The sequence below is a fragment of the Myxine glutinosa genome, chromosome 12 (assembly GCF_964187855.1).
Source record: "Myxine glutinosa chromosome 12, kmMyxGlut1.1, whole genome shotgun sequence".
Taxonomy (NCBI): Eukaryota; Metazoa; Chordata; class Myxini; order Myxiniformes; family Myxinidae; genus Myxine; species Myxine glutinosa.
Window position 1 is genome coordinate 94,972,576 of NC_136272.1, and position 16,115 is coordinate 94,988,690.

Consider the following 16,115-nt stretch of genomic DNA (forward strand, 5'->3'; position numbering starts at 1 on the left):
CAAGCAAGGAAGTAGCGCACGCAATTTGTATTCTTTGGTAAGACTCGGCCGGGGTTATAACCACCGACCTCCCAGACTCGGAGCAGACGCTCTAACCATTAAGCCACTGAGGCTAGTAAACCCCGTAACCCCCCAAACCTATTTCGTTTCCACCCACGCTCCTCTGTACTCTCTGTACTTGACCATTCTCTTGCCTTTCTTCAATTTTTAATTTCCTCAATTTAGTTTCCTCCACCTTTTGCCGTTTGCATACGTAATATATGTCCGCGAAGTTTAATCCCACTTGTATTGGAAAGGGAAGAGTAGTACAGACAACTTTCCAATGGGCCTGAATGCCTTTCATATCTAGTTTGCTCCAACCTCATTTTACTGTACTTTTACTTGGTAATTGTGGACGAGGATAACAATACAGTACATTCCTCAACAAAAGCAAAACCATCCGATGCATTAAAAACAAATTAGGAAATGGAAGAGGAGACTAACCCGTGAAAACCTAAACTCGATCCGTGATGTTAGAACTTGTATATTGTGGAAATCTCATGTTGAAAATACCAAAACATGGAGTCGTGAGATTTTTAAATTCTCATATTGTTTTTTTTTTTTTTTTTTTTTTTTTAACTGTATGATCTTTTTATGATAAAGTAGGTTTTATGACTATTAGCTTTGGGGAAAGTGTCTCAAGACCTGCCCTGCCAAGACCTGCCTTGAGGTCCTGATCTCTGACAGGTGCATCTATTACCAAAGCGGTGCCCTGGGCAAGGAATCCAATCGCAGCTCATTCTCGGTGCAAGTCCAAGGCAATTTCCTTTTGGTTTTGTCAGGGTACTGCAACACAATGGCCTACCCTTTTAATAACAGGTGCTTCGGTACCTTGTTTATACCAGGCAGAAGGAGGAGGATTTCCAAAACGAGCTGTTTTTATTCTGTGTGTGATCAGTGTTCATTATTCATAGAATTTGTATACTTTGTAGTGTCCTGCCTGTCGGTTTTGTATCATGATCTGATGAGGGTGCAAACACATCTGAAAATGCAGAGCAAATGTGAAGGAGAGCTGCTAAATGATTTGGGAGCTTGTTCAATGGAAGATACGATTTTAACATTAAAATGTTTAACAATCTTTACTGTCAGACTTATCTTTCCATCTTTCCATAAGCTCTGATAACTTGTGGGTATCGTGGAAGCCAGAGATGAATACTCATGCAGACTATGAGAGGAGTTTGGGTATTGATGCTAATTGTGTCCAGGTTTGTTTTTTTCCAGTAAAAATCAAAATTGTTGGATAAAAAGGGAATGACTAACTTTTTCTGCTACTACCACTACCACTACCACTACCTTTACCACCACCATTACCACTACTACTACGTGTTCCAAAAAGACCCGGACAACTTTGGTTGTTAATATATTTAGAACCACAAATGATACAATGATACCTTTTGGTTTATACGATGCAGAAACTCGTAATGTTCTGTGCACGCCATTTATTCACTTCAATGTGAGATCCGTTTGTCACATGTAGGGACATCAAGGCGGTACATGAGTTCTTGCCATGTTTGCGCCCACCAGTGTGCATGCAGTTGTGATCCGAGACAGAAGATACTGCAAGTTTGCCACCTTGGTGTTGTAGACATCTTTCACCAACCCCCACAAAAAAAATCAAGGGGGGTCATGTCTGATGATCGTGAGGGTCAGGCAGTTGATCCGTCTCGGCCAATCCAGCGACCTGGAAAATTTTCATTCAGGACGGTTGAGGGGGGGGGGGGGGGGCGCCATCCTGTTGAGAAATGATATCGGTTGCAGGTCTTCAATCTGTGGGAAGGCAAATCCTTCCAACATGTTCATATAAAATGTTGAGGTCACTCTATCCTCCACAAATAAAGACGGACCCACCAAGCGGTCATGGAGAAGGCCACAGCACACATTGACCTTTGGACTGTCACATATGTTCAATGACCATGTGGGGGATTACAGAGCCCCACATCCTCACATTGTGCTGGTTGACCTTCCCTGATGCATGAAAGCAAGCTTCATCCATGAACATGACCTTTCTCAGGTAATCTTCGTCATCCTCTATGCGACTGAGCATTTCCAAGGCAAACACCTTGTGTTTGGGTCTGTCATTTGGTTTGAGTTCCTGCAGATTCTGCACCTTGAAACTTTATGCCTGCAGTCTTTTATTCAAAATCCTGTGTACAGTGGTGGTTGGTAGTCCCAGTTCTCTGGACGCATGTCGGATTGATTTTCTGGGACTTTGTTGAAATGATTCACGCACTCGTGCAACGTCTGTCTGCTGCACTTGTGCTTGGTCGACTGGTACTTTCTGCTTCTGACAACTTCCGGTCTCCTTAAACCTCTTGTACTACTCTCTGATACCAGTCAGCGATGGCGGATTCTTTCCATACCTTGTACGGAAATTACGCTGAACTTGCATGTCGCATTTCGTCTCTGAACCATTCGATGCACTGAGCTTTCTCCTGTGGAGTCGCCATTTTCTTTTACATTAAACCACCAGTCCTGACAATAAAGAAAAGTTGGAGTTTCTGTATCATGTAAAACAAAGGGTATTGTTGTATCATTTTTGGTATTAAATATATGAACAACCAAAGTTGTTTAGGTATTTTTGGGAGACCCTGTACTACCACTCCGACCACTACTATTTTTTTCCCCCCACCTCGTATGGTCAGCCAGGCACAAGTCTTTGGCTCAATAAAGATTGTAAATGAGAAACCTGTCACCAGGCCGGATAAACTGTCAAAGGTGATTTTTGGGAGGAATTTACAATTTGCTCAGAATGCCGTTGATAACTCGCCAACTCTTCAAGAAAGACGATGAGGTCTCTGAAAGATTCAAGATGTCTCTGATTCCGTAATATATCTTCCTGGTTACTCCCTCCGTAATATAATATATCGTAATATATCTTCCTGGCTCATAGACCTGAGCCTCGTCCTGGTGGTGGGGTGGCTATCTTTATCAAAAACTCTTCCTCACTCTCCTTGCACTGCCCTCTCTCCACCCCACCCCCAGGAGTACCTCTGGCTACGGCGTCCTCTCCGCTCACACCTTTTGTTCATATGTGTTCTGTACCGTCCCCCAAACAGTGATGACTCGATTTACATTTCGCTGTCTGACAACATGGACCAACTTCTATCCACTCATCCCAACTCTCTCTTCCTCATATGTGGTGACTTCAACCGTCATCATGTTAGCTAGCTGGGTGTGGGTTCCCCTCTCACCAGCCATGGCACCTCAGCAAAGGACTTCTGCGACTCATTGGGACTGACACAATCTGTCAATTTTCCGACCCGGATCTCAGTCAATGGAGTATCTTCTCTTATGGACTTGGTTATGACTAACTTCCCTGCAAATGTCTGCTGCTCTTCTTCTGCTCCAATCGGCTCATCTGATCATGTGCTTGTTAGTGGACATCTCTCTGGCCATTCTCAGAGAGCCTCCTCAGTGCCGACGAGTCTGGCATTTAACTCAGGCTGACTGGCACGGTCTGCAAGCTGCTATCGATCATCTGCACTGGTCTCCCATCTCTACTGCCTCTGACATCAATTCTTCCTGGGAATTCTTCCAAAGCCAACTGCTCTCTCATGCACAGATTTATCCCATCTCGTCTTCAGTTGTCTTACCCTTCCTTCCGTCCATGGTACACTGAATCTTGTGGTGAGGCTGTTGCCCTGAAACAACTTGCCTTTGACGCTTGGAAGGCAAATCCAATTGAATGCAATCTCAGTTCCTTCCACCAAGCTCGGAACAAGTGTGTGTCTACCCGCAGGAGTGCCAGGAAGCACGATCTCTCCACACTCAAGAATAAACTCTCAAACCTGTCTTCTTTCTCCAAATCCTGGTGGCGTCTGGTCAAATCCGTGTCTGGTGTTTGTTCCCCCTCCATCCCCTCCCCTACCTCAAATGGCTACACAGTTGACACCGCACGTGACAAAGCCGAATGCCTAAACTCTGTGTTTGCCTCAAAATCTTGTCCCAAACCTCTCTCTCTCTGGTCTCTCTGTTCCCACCTTACCCAGTCGAACCCAACTGCTCCTGGACTCTGTGTCCTTCTCTTCTAACAAGGTGGAGAAGTTTTTGTAAAACCTCGAATCTGATTCTGCAACTGGACCAGACGGCATCAGCCCACGGGTCCTAAAATCCTGCTCTGTCGCTCTATCTCACCCTCTCTCTGTTCTTTTCACCCTCTCTTTTGCTCAGTCATCTGCCAGCATCCTGGAAATCAGCCAACATTACCACTTTACACACAAAAGGTGCAAAAACAGATCCTTGCAACGACAGACCAATCAGCCTGCTTCCAATTTATCAGCAAAGTCATGGAATCCATCATGGCTTCGGATATCAAATCCTTCCTCTTCTCCAATGGCTTGATCTCCGATCATCAATTTGGATTCAGACCAGGTCATTCTACTCTGGACATGTTGCTTCTGCTGTCTCAACAATGGATGGAGGTCCTCAATGCCAAACACGAAATCACAGCTGTCTCCCTTGACATATCACGTGCCTTCGATACAGTCTGGCACCCAGCTCTGCTCACCAAACTCTCCTCCTATGGTATTTATGGAAAATCTCCATGCATGGCTTGCGGACTTCCTCTCTGGTCGTAGTCAACGTGTGGCCCTGAATGGATTTCTCTCATCTCCCCTCCCTGTTCTGGCTGAAGTTCCCCAAGGTAGTGTTCTGGGCCCTGTGCTTTTTCTGGTCTTCATTAATGATCTCTCCGACTCTCTGGAAAATCCTCTCTATCTCTTTGCTGATGACTTCACTCTCTGCCACTTCATTCCTCATCCCTCAGATCGGCAGTCTGCAGCCTCCTTACTCTCTGCAGACCTGGACAAAATCATACTGGTCAAACAAGTGGAACATATCTTTCAATCCTGACAAATCTCACACTTGCTATGTCTCTCCGAAAAGACCGACTGGAAAACCCTCCCATCTATTTTCTCAACATTCCTCTCCAAGAAGTTCTGTCGCTCAAGCTTTTGGGTCTCACTATCTGCCATGATCTTTCTTGCGAGAACCACATTTCCAAGCTGGTCTCCAAAGCCAGTCGCCGACTGGGCATCCTCTGTCATGTGAAGTCCTTCCTTGGCACACCTGAGCTGCTCACCGCATACAAGGCTTTCATCCGCAGCTCAATGGAATACTGTTCCCCCCTCTGGTCCTGTGCTCCTGCCTCACACCTAGCTCGGCTTCACGCTGTTGAAAGAAAAGCTTTCAGAATCATTGGAATCTCCTGCGATGAAGCTAACTCCGAGGGCCTTTCACTGACTCCCCGCAGGCAGGTTGGTGGTCTTTCTGTCTTCTACCGACTTCTGTCCCACCTCTCCCCCAGCGCTCTCTGTGCTATGTCCCCCAAATATTCCTGCAGGTCACACAAGATCTGCCAGCAACCCTCTTGTGGTTAAACTGCCAAAATCTAGGCCCTCTGCTCACCTTCACTCCTTCATTCCTCTTTTCTCCCGCCTCTGGAACAAACTCCCACACTCTTCAATCCCTCTCCTCCCTCCAGGTCTTTAAAACAGCTGTTCACCACCATCTCTTATCTTCCCCCATCCAAAGCCTTGATCTTTTCTACCCCCGCTAATTCACCCCAGATCCAGTTTTTTGAAATTCCAACTTCTTTCCTCTGGAAGTCCTTGGTGTCCATATGTTTTATACCTCTCCCACCTCCCCTCCAATCCCTCTACCTCCCACAGTTCTCTCGATGTCCCTGCTCTCAAATGTTGTGTTTGTGTCCTTCCCCCTCTCTCCCCATCTTGTCTACCGCTCCCCTTATTTTGTGTTTTATGTGCCGGTTTGACTTTTTGTGTGATTAATGTTAGTTCTTTAACGAGCCTCGATGTTGTATACAAAAAATAAAAAATAATAAAAAAGACAGTGGGATCTTTAACCTTGGTCAAATAATGCTAGCAGACAGGACACCTGGTTTAATTTTGTGATTAAACACATTAATTTTGTGGGGCACTTCGTGATTCGCCTTGCCTGCGAAGCATCAATCTGACAGTTTTATGTTGCCTGGGATGAGACCCCTTTGTCTGTACGTACTATCCTGTTGGACTTTTGTAAAAGAGAAATTAGAGAGAAAATATTTCTTTAATCTTCTAAAAATCGATGCCTGTCCCATAAGGCCAAAATGTAATTTTGTGAAATGGATGAGGGGGTGAGTGTAGGATTTAAAAAAAAAATAGCTTGCAGGTTTGTTAACTGATAGAGAATGGACATGTGGACAGACAAGGTCGAGGAGGGTATTTTTTCTTTTTCCAAAACCAAGGATAAACCCTGAAAACTAATACAAGGGGAAAACACAAATTGACTCATCAGTTGGTCACCACGTCCTCCCATACAGATTTCAACACTTGAATTTTCAAGCTGACAACAGATTCCCATTTTATCCGGTTCAAAAAGGAGACCGGAGAGGATGAAACAAGCAGAGGAATGGGAGAGAAAACACGACAGTCCAGGCTGGATTAGACCAAGTAGAAATATCATATCATGAAATAAAGGTCGAGATTCAACATTCAACAGACTCCTCACTTTATGAAAAACCTCATGACTCAAAACCACTCTTTCCAAACCAAGATGGTGACATTTCAATGACAAATCACACTTACATAAATTCCCTGAATGAGGGAAGCAAAGTGTAACATCCGTCATAAACGGCAAAATTCATGAAATACGAACTGCACAAGATCGGGTAAAAAACAAAAAAAACAACAACATCCTAATGGAGGCCTTCAGAAACCAAAAGATCTTGCACACGGACGTCTTGGTGTTTCGAGGTTATCCAAGCAACGAGCGATCCTAAACACCCCCCCCCCCCCAAAAGCTATCGCTTCCTCTGTGACGTCACAAAGATGCCTTCAAAAATGACCCCCGGTGTTAGCCAATTCGGTGGAAAAGCGCATGTTTTAATTTGCCTTTTGTACATTGTCAGTGTTCATACCTTAAGGATTGCTTAATGGATTTGTGCAAGTAATGAATTTAACGTCCCTCTGGAATTCATTTCTGGATACTTGGTTGCTTAAGAATTGCACGTGTTGTGGTTTTGCGGTTGTTCTTTCTTTCCATGAAAGCACGATGAAACACTGGTGTACTGTACTATACAGTTACAGGCCCACGTGCTCGTGAAAATGTGCCCAATGGCTCAGCTTGTAAACCATGGGGATTGGATGCCAATTATGGGAACGGTTATCGGACAAAGGGATTCAAAATGTTCCTCAGAGTGGCATTAGGATTCGTTTATCGATGATGTACCTTTCTAGTAACTATCGGTTGTCAGGTTTAACAATAAGCCCTTTCTCTGTTGATCAATTTCTCTCAAAAGGAATGATTGAATAATTTACATTGTGCATGAGATGGTGTGAGGCTTGAGAGTGATTTGTGTATTTACTGTATGAAAAATGATATAAGAATTCAAGTTTTCCTTTTTAGCATTCCAATCTGAACTGATAGGACAATGATGCTTGGGGTCCAGGTTCGAATCCCAAAAAGTGCATACATTTGATTGAGACAAAGTTCAAATCCCATATATTGTATTTGCTTGGAATGCAGGTTCAAATCCCATATAGTGTCCATTTTCTTGTGACCCAGGTTCAATCCCATATAGTGTCCATTTTCTTGTGACCCAGGTTCAATCCCATATAGTGTCCATTTTCTTGTGACCCAGGTTCAATCCCATATAGTGTCCATTTTCTTGTGACCCAGGTTCAAATCCCATATAGTGTCCATTTTCTTGTGACCCAGGTTCAATCCCATATAGTGTCCATTTTCTTGTGACCCAGGTTCAATCCCATATAGTGTCCATTTTCTTGTGACCCAGGTTCAATCCCATATAGTGTCCATTTTCTTTTAACCCAGGTTCAATCCCATATAGTGTCCATTTTCTTGTGACCCAGGTTCAATCCCATACAGTGTCCATTTTCTTGTGACCCAGGTTCAATCCCATATAGTGTCCATTTTCTTGTAACCCAGGTTCAATCCCATATAGTGTCCATTTTCTTGTGACCCAGGTTCAATCCCATATAGTGTCCATTTTCTTGTGACCCAGGTTCAATCCCATATAGTGTCCATTTTCTTGTGACCCAGGTTCAAATCCCATATAGTGTCCATTTTCTTGTGACCCAGGTTCAATCCCATATAGTGTCCATTTTCTTGTGACCCAGGTTTAATCCCATATAGTGTCCATTTTCTTGTGACCCAGGTTCAATCCCATATAGTCTCCATTTTCTTGTGACCCAGGTTCAATCCCATATAGTGTCCATTTTCTTGTGACCCAGGTTCAATCCCATATAGTGTCCATTTTCTTGTGACCCAGGTTCAATCCCATATAGTGTCCATTTTCTTGTGACCCAGGTTCAATCCCATATGCTGTATGTATGTGCTTGGGGCCCAGGTTCAAATCCCCAAAACCTTTATATTTGTCAATTGTACACTAATGTCCTTGTAATTCACATTAAAGTAAAATGATGGCTACCCTACAAATTATTGATCTCTAAGCCCCACTATAAGCCTGAAATGAATGTTAAAAAAAAAAATTGCTTTATCCATAAATGAGTCGCGACTACATGAAAATGCAATTGCAATTTTATATTGAATTACTGTTTGAATATGCTCCATGATTGTTTTAGCGATGTGGTTTTTCTCGCTGAGGAAATGAAGGACCCTGAGATAAGGGAACTCCCGGCTTGGTGTTTGGACATTTTCCGGGTGTTGGCAGCACAGTGGTTCTGCCTTGTGGTGTTGGGTGTAGCATGATGCAGACCCGCTCTGTGAACATGGATTTCGTTTTCTTTCTGCTGCTAAGCGGTAAGTTTAATTATATCACATTATTAATTACTTTTTACGTTTGCTTTTTAAAAACCTTGAACAGTTAAAAAAAAATTTAAAAAATCAAAAAATCTATAGATGTGTGTGTGTGTGTGTGTGTGTGTGTGTGTGTGTGTGTGTGTGTGTGTGTGTGTGTGTGTATATATATATATAAATATTCTTTATGGACATTTTGTTTGTCGTGACAATATTCAATGCATTCTCAAGTCGTGTGCTGAAAAATAAAATATAATCTGGTAATTGCATTTTATATATATATATCTATATTTTGACCCTTTGTTCAGACCTATTGATTTTTCTTAACAGGTAAAACTTTTAATTGACAATTGGAAGGTACAACTAGAAGACTAGTGCAGTATACGGTTACATGGCTATCCACAAAGTATGTGACTGAATGTGTCGTGTTCTATTCGTTGCTCTAAGGTTTGTTCTGCCGCCACCCCCCCCCCCTCCTATTTATATAGTGTTTATATAGTGTATATATGTATGTATGTTTCAACTATGAACTTTGCCAGTTTCCTGGCAGGCAGGGGTCAGCTTTTTCATGAAAGCTTTATTGATTAATGCGATATAGTACCAAATACAGGAAGCTGAGATAGCCAGCTTAATGGGCCCCATGGCAGAGGACGGTAACCAAACTTCGACCTCGGAGCCAAGACTACAAACCGACGGCATGATCCTGATAGGTCTGAGGCTCTTACATTGCATGAAAAGGGCAGATACATCACATTAATGTGACTCGTTCGTGTGTTAAGGCTCATGTGGGTTAAATTGAGATGCACGTTTATCCATTTACTGTTTTCTTGGTCATTAGACTTCTCTCCCTTTATCTTTGGGGGAAAAAATAAATACAAATTCAAGGCTCGAGAGAGAGAACGAAGGGGTGTGCTCGAGTACAATGCAGTAATGTTCCCTTATCAGGAACACCGACCACACTTTTTGTGGACAATCCAAGTGAAACAAATGGATTTCAACTTTATTTCATGAACAGCAAAAAGTAGAATTTTTTTTCCTCCCCCTTCAAGTTGTCGAAACCTTTGAACCTTTGAGCAGACTTTATTGTATCGTATTCGAGCGTCAACTCCGAGTCTGGGAGGTCAGTGGTTCAAACCTCGGCCCAGTCATACCAAAGAATGATAATACGGTACATGCTGCTTCCTTGGTCGACACTCGGCATTTAAAAAGGATAAAGTTCGGACAACCAACCATAGGTTGGTAATAGCACAGGCTTTGATGTCCCTAATGGCCACCTCCTGCATCGAAGTTCCTTTCAAAGGAACATGTCTTATGAACCACCTTGGGATAGCATCCCTTTGGGAGGGAGAGATTTCTCCTTCATTTCTTCTTCATTACCCTGCTCACTGTGGGAGTGAAAAGCGATGTCACAAGATCGCATCGCCGACATTACCCAGATTGCTCTGGGAAGTTGCTTCACTTTCCCATAAGTGTTTGTGTGTGCATGCGTGCATGTTTTTTATTCCACTGTCTAAGGCTGTCTGCACCCTGCAAGATTAAGACAAAATGTGTTCAACCATGTCCCCCCCCCCCCCCCCTTCACATGCCTCCCCCCCAAAGCCCTCTCCCTCCCACAGATCTCTCGATGTCTCCATGTCTCTCGGTCCCTGCTCTCAAATGTTGTTTGTGTCCTTCCCCCTCTCTCCCCATCTTGTCTACCGCTCCCGATGTTATATGTTTTATGTGTCGGTTTGTCTTTCTGTGTGATTAATGCTCGTGAAAGAGCGAACCTCGATCTTGTATACAACCAAAAAAAACCAAAAAAAAAAAAAACCATTGCATACAAATTAAATAAAACCCTCTATGGGATCTTTGGCACTCGATCTCATTAATCGTTACCACGGCCAAATGGCAATTGCACGTTGTATAAGGTTTCATGTAAATTTATTTATTTATTTTGGGTAATCCCATGCAGGTGTTACATTTGGGTTCCCTGAAAGCTTTGTTGGGGGTGAGGGGCATGGGGGCAGGAAGGGAGGCCACGCTATTCGTATTATGAATTCTTGATTCAATGATCGGACCAATGAACAAATCTGTTCATTCTAATGGGACGTGACAATTTAAATCGTTCTTTTTAACTACAATGTTGTAGCGGCTACCGCTGGGTTTTCACAATCGCCTTGCACCTATCAAGGACGCGGAGCGATCACCATGCCGGGCTCGTCCAGGACGCCCGGGCAGGCCCGCGCTCAACTTGCCAGGCCTCGGTCGGGACGCCCGAGCATGCCCGGGCATGCCCGGGCAGGCTCGCCCTCAACTTGCCAGGCCGCAGCCAGGACGCTGGGCCACGCCCCCTCTCGCCTTTCCTGGGCAAACGCTCCGGGATAATATGTGTATATATTGCTGCCCGATAAACGGGCTTTTCAGAGTGCCTGAGTGTTTGGTTTGATTAAAGCAACTCGGATGAATTCCAGCTTTTTGTCGCGTCCATTCTTCCGATCGACGTGGGAGCCCCAGCTCCTTCATTGGTGACCTACCGACATGGACACGGCAGTCGCCCTTAAACTGCCTACCTTCTGGGAGGCTCACGCGGCGGTTTGGTTCGCACAGGCGGATTCCCTGTTCGCCCTGCGAGGCATCACGGCCGACGACACCCGCTTCCACCATGTGGTAGCAGCGCTCGGTTCGGCCACTGCGGCCCGCACCCTGAGCCTCCTCGAGAGCCCGCCAGCCGCTGACAAATACGGCGCGATTAAGAAGCTTCTCCTCGACGCTTTCGCCCTCCCATCGGCGGAACGCGCACGGCGCCTGCTCGACCTGCCCGAGCTCGGCGACACGCGCCCTTCCGAGCGAATGGACTACATGCTTTCACTGCTCGGCGAGCACTCTCCGGCATTCCTGTTCCGGGAGCTGTTCCTCCGTCAGCTGCCTAACCCGGTACGCCTCGCCCTGGCAAGCACGACGATCACAGATCCCCGGGCCCTTGCCAGAGAAGCCGACAAGATCTCCGCCGCAGGACAGCGCATCGCAGCGGCGACATGGGACCCACCGCCGTCTGACGCAACACCCATGGCGCCCGAGCACCCGGCACGGTCGACGACCGAACTGCCGACGCAATTGGCGGCCGCTACACCGAGCCGACCACCTCCAGCACGACGACCGGGGCCTCCACCTGACCAAGCATGGTGTTACTATCATGCCAGGTTCGGACAGAAGGCCCGGACATGCCGACCCCCGTGCACCTTCGGCAGGCCGGGAAACGGCCGGGCCGGCGTTCATTACCAGCCATGAGCGCCGGCCACACGGGCAACTTACTGTTCATCACGGATAAAGCGTCCGGACGGCGCTTCCTGTGCGACACCGGCGCCCAACTGAGCGTCATACCCGCCTCTGACCAGGACAGGCAATCCGCGGTTTGCGGCCCCTCCTTGGTTGCGGCCAACGGATCGACCATCCGCACCTTCGGCCCGCGCAACGTCACCCTCTGCTTCGGCGGCCAACGCTTTGCTTGGACGTTTGTAACCGCAAACGTGCCCATGGCTCTGCTAGGCGCCGACTTCCTCTGCGCACACGGACTGCTGGTGGACGTCCAACGGCGTCGTTTAATCAACGCCGAAACCTTCAGCTCCCTGGTATGCACATTGAGCAGCTCCGCGCCGACCGAGCTGGCATGCGCCGTCCCGGCGGCGAACGAGTTTGCTCGCCTGCTCACGGAGTTCCCGGCCCTCATGCGGCCGACGTTTTCGGCCGTCGCAGTACGGCATGGGATCGAGCACCACATACCAACCACGGGCCCGCCGGTCTACGCCAGGGCCCGCCGCCTCGACCCAGCCAAGCTCGCCGTGGCGAAGGCCGAATTCGACGCGTTGGAGCACCTCGGCATCGTGCGGCGCTCCGATAGCGCGTGGGCCTCGCCACTGCACATCGTGCCAAGGCCGGGGGGTGGATGGCGCCCGTGTGGCGACTACCGCCGTCTCAATGACGCTACCACCCCCGACAGGTACCCGATCCCGCATATCCAAGACTTCTCCGCCCGTCTGGCGGGACGGGTCATTTTTTCGAAAATTGATCTCATACGGCGATATCACCAGGTACCTGTCAGGGCGGCCGACGTCCCTAAAATGGCAGTCATCACGCCGTTCGGCTTATTCAAATTCTTGCGGATGCCGTTTGGTCTCAAGAACGCGGCTCAGGCGTTCCAGCGCTTGATGGACGGCGTGCTGCGTGACCTGCCGTTCCTTTTCGTTTACCTGGACGACATCCTCGTCGCCAGCACGTCCCGGGCCGAGCACCTCCTCCACCTCCGAACACTGTTCGGGCGCCTCAGCGAGCACGGCCTCATCGTCAACCCGGCCAAATGCCACTTCGGCACGACGGCCGTTGATTTTTTGGGCCACCACATCACCAAGAATGGGGCCGTGCTGCTGCCAACCAAGGTCGAGGCCATCACCACGTTCCCGCGTCCCCGCACCATAAAGGCCCTGCAGGAATTCCTGGGAATGGTGAATTTTTATATCCGCTTCGTGCCCCGCGCTGCTCAACTCATGCGGCCCCTCTACGAAGCCCTCCGGGGCAAGCCGGCCAAGCACGACATCGCCTGGTCCGCAGCAATGGATGCGGCCTTCCAAAGCTCAAAGCGGGCCCTCGCCGACGCAACACTGCTCGTTCACCCGGTGCTCAACGCTCCCATCGCCCTCACCACGGATGCCTCCGACTACGCGGTGGGCGCCGTACATGAGCAATGGGTGAACGGGGTTTGGCAGCCACTCGCTTTTTTCAGCCGGCAGCTCCGGCCGAACGAGCTCAAATACAGCACGTTTGACCGGGAGCTCCTCGGTCTACACCTGGCCGTCCGCCATTTCCGCCACCTCCTGGAGGGCCGACCTTTCACGGCGTTCGTCGACCACAAGCCGTTGGTTTACGCCATGGCCAAGGTCACGGAGCCATGGTCGGCCCGCCAACAGCGCCACCTCTCCGCCGTGTCGGAGTTTACCACGGACATCCGGCACGTCGCCGGCAAAAACAACGCCGTGGCCGACTGTCTTTCCCGGGCCAGCGCGAACGCGGTCCACCTGGGCGTGGACTTTGCGCTTATGGCGGCGGACCAAACCACCGACACCACGGTGCAAGCCCTCTGGGCGGCGGACACGGGCCTCCGCCTGGCCGACATCCCCTTTGCGGACACTGTCCTGCTCTGCGACGTCTCCCAAGGCCAGCCTCGCCCCATCGTGCCCGTCATCTGGCAACGCCGCATCTTCGCCTCCCTCCACGGCCTTTCCCACCCGGGCCGGAAAGCTTCCCAGAAGCTGGTGTCGGCGCGATTCGTCTGGCACGGCCTTCGTCGGGACGTCCGCGATTGGACCAGCACCTGCACGGCCTGCCAACGGGCCAAGGTCCACCGACACACCCAGGCCCCGCTGGCACCTTTCACCGTGCCCGAACGACGTTTCGACCACGTCAACGTGGATCTGGTGGGCCCCCTCCCCCCGTCACGGGGGTTCACTCACCTGCTCACCATGGTGGACAGGACCACCAGGTGGCCGGAGGCCGTTCCCCTCATCTCCACCACCACCGCCGACGTGGCGCAGGCTTTCATCGCCACCTGGGTCGCCCGCTTTGGCGCACCGGCGGACATCTCGTCAGACCGCGGACCACAGTTCACCTCCGAGCTGTGGGGCGCGGTCGCCCGCAACCTGGGGGTCAAGCTCCACCGTTCTACGGCCTACCACCCCCAAGCAAACGGGTTGTGCGAGCGATTCCACCGCTCCATGAAGGCCGCGCTCATGGCCGGCCTTCAAGACGGCGGTTGGGCCGACCGGCTGCCGTGGGTCCTTTTGGGCCTCCGCACGGCCCCCAAGGAGGACCTCCAGGCATCCACCGCCGAGCTTGTCTATGGCCAGGCGCTACGCGTCCCGGGCGAATTCGTGCCCGACGCTACCAGTCCCTGGTCCGCAGCTCACCAGCGCTCGGACCTCCAGGAGGCCGCCCGACGGTTTGCCCCCGTGCCAACATCCCACCACGGTGACCCCCAGTCCTACGTCCCCCCAGCACTTCGCACAGCGGAGTATGTTTTTGTGCGTCACGACGCACATCGGGGGCCACTCCGGCCGCCGTACGACGGGCCCTTCCGTGTGCTGTGACGGGACGACAAGTCGTTCGTCATCGACATCGGCGGCAGGTCGGACCGGATTGCGGTGGACCGCCTCAAGCCGGCGCACGTGGACGTCGACCACCCACCACGGGTGGCCCTTCCGTCGCGGCGAGGCCACCCCCCGTCCACGGTGCCCCCCACTCGACCGCCCACCACCACACCGGACCCCCTCCCACGACCCGCCAGGGGTCGCTTCGGCCGGGTCATCAGGACCCCCCTCAAATTGACCCTGCCGGTGCAAGTCGATTTTGGGGGGACGTGTGTAGCGGCTACCGCTGGGTTTTCACAATCGCTTTGCACCTATCAAGGATGCGGAGCGATCACCATGCCGGGCTCGTCCAGGACGCCCGGGCAGGCTCGCCCTCAACTTGCCAGGCCGCAGCCAGGACGCTTGGCCACGCCCCCTCTCGCCTTTCCTGGGCAAACACTCCGGGATAATATGTATATATATTGCTGCCCGATAAACGGGCTTTTCAGAGTGCCTGAGTGTTTGGTTTGATTAAAGCAACTCGGATGAATTCCAGCTTTTTGTCGCGTCCATTCTTCCGATCGACGTGGGAGCCCCAGCTCCTTCAATGTAATAATTTTCCTTCGGCGAACAATAAAAATGAAGATGTATTCACAAATGAATGCTTTTATCATCGAGTGTTTTTGCCATTAAAGTGGTAGTGGAGGAATAGTCAGGGCCCTTAAGGATATTTTGGGGCCGTTTGGTTCAAATTCTTCCAAAAGCACCAAATTTGGCCCAGATGTTGCCCATGCCATACTCTTTCGATTTTTGACGGGCGCCAAGACGGGCGCCCCCCCCCCCCGGGGGGCCCATGTTGGCGAAATACTAAATGGCCGCCACCCGGATTAGAGGAAAATCAGTTAAATAACCAAAAGGGTTGGAATCATGTATGATACCACTTTTCAGGGGTTTTCCAGGTCGAGGAATCAAATTATGATGTTATTTTGATGATTCGAGGTCAAGTTCAACCCTCAAGGTCATCTTAAAGGTCATTTTTGAGTCAAACATGTCGGTTTTTGAGTTTTTTGTCAAGATTTACGCGAGGTTCACCATTTTATGTTTCTGGGTTGGGTAATCGAACTCTGACCTTATTTTTGACAATTAGAGGAAATATTTACATGTCTATTTCCTAATTTTCAGGCATATGCAGTTCATCAGTCT

General features: G+C 49.3%; 1 protein-coding gene across 2 annotated transcripts in view; it reads left to right on the forward strand.

The window, feature by feature from the left end:
• Positions 1-16,115, forward strand: part of LOC137437637 (uncharacterized) — a 172,865-nt gene that overhangs the window by 15,076 nt on the left and 141,674 nt on the right. The window contains exon 2 of one of the 2 annotated variants that reach the window (XM_078766105.1): positions 8,662-8,817. In XM_078766105.1, the coding sequence (XP_078622231.1) occupies positions 8,763-8,817 (55 nt within the window). In that variant the 5' untranslated portion in view covers positions 8,662-8,762. The remainder of the gene's footprint in view (positions 1-8,661; positions 8,818-16,115) is intronic. The other variant, XM_078766106.1, reaches the window with a different exon arrangement.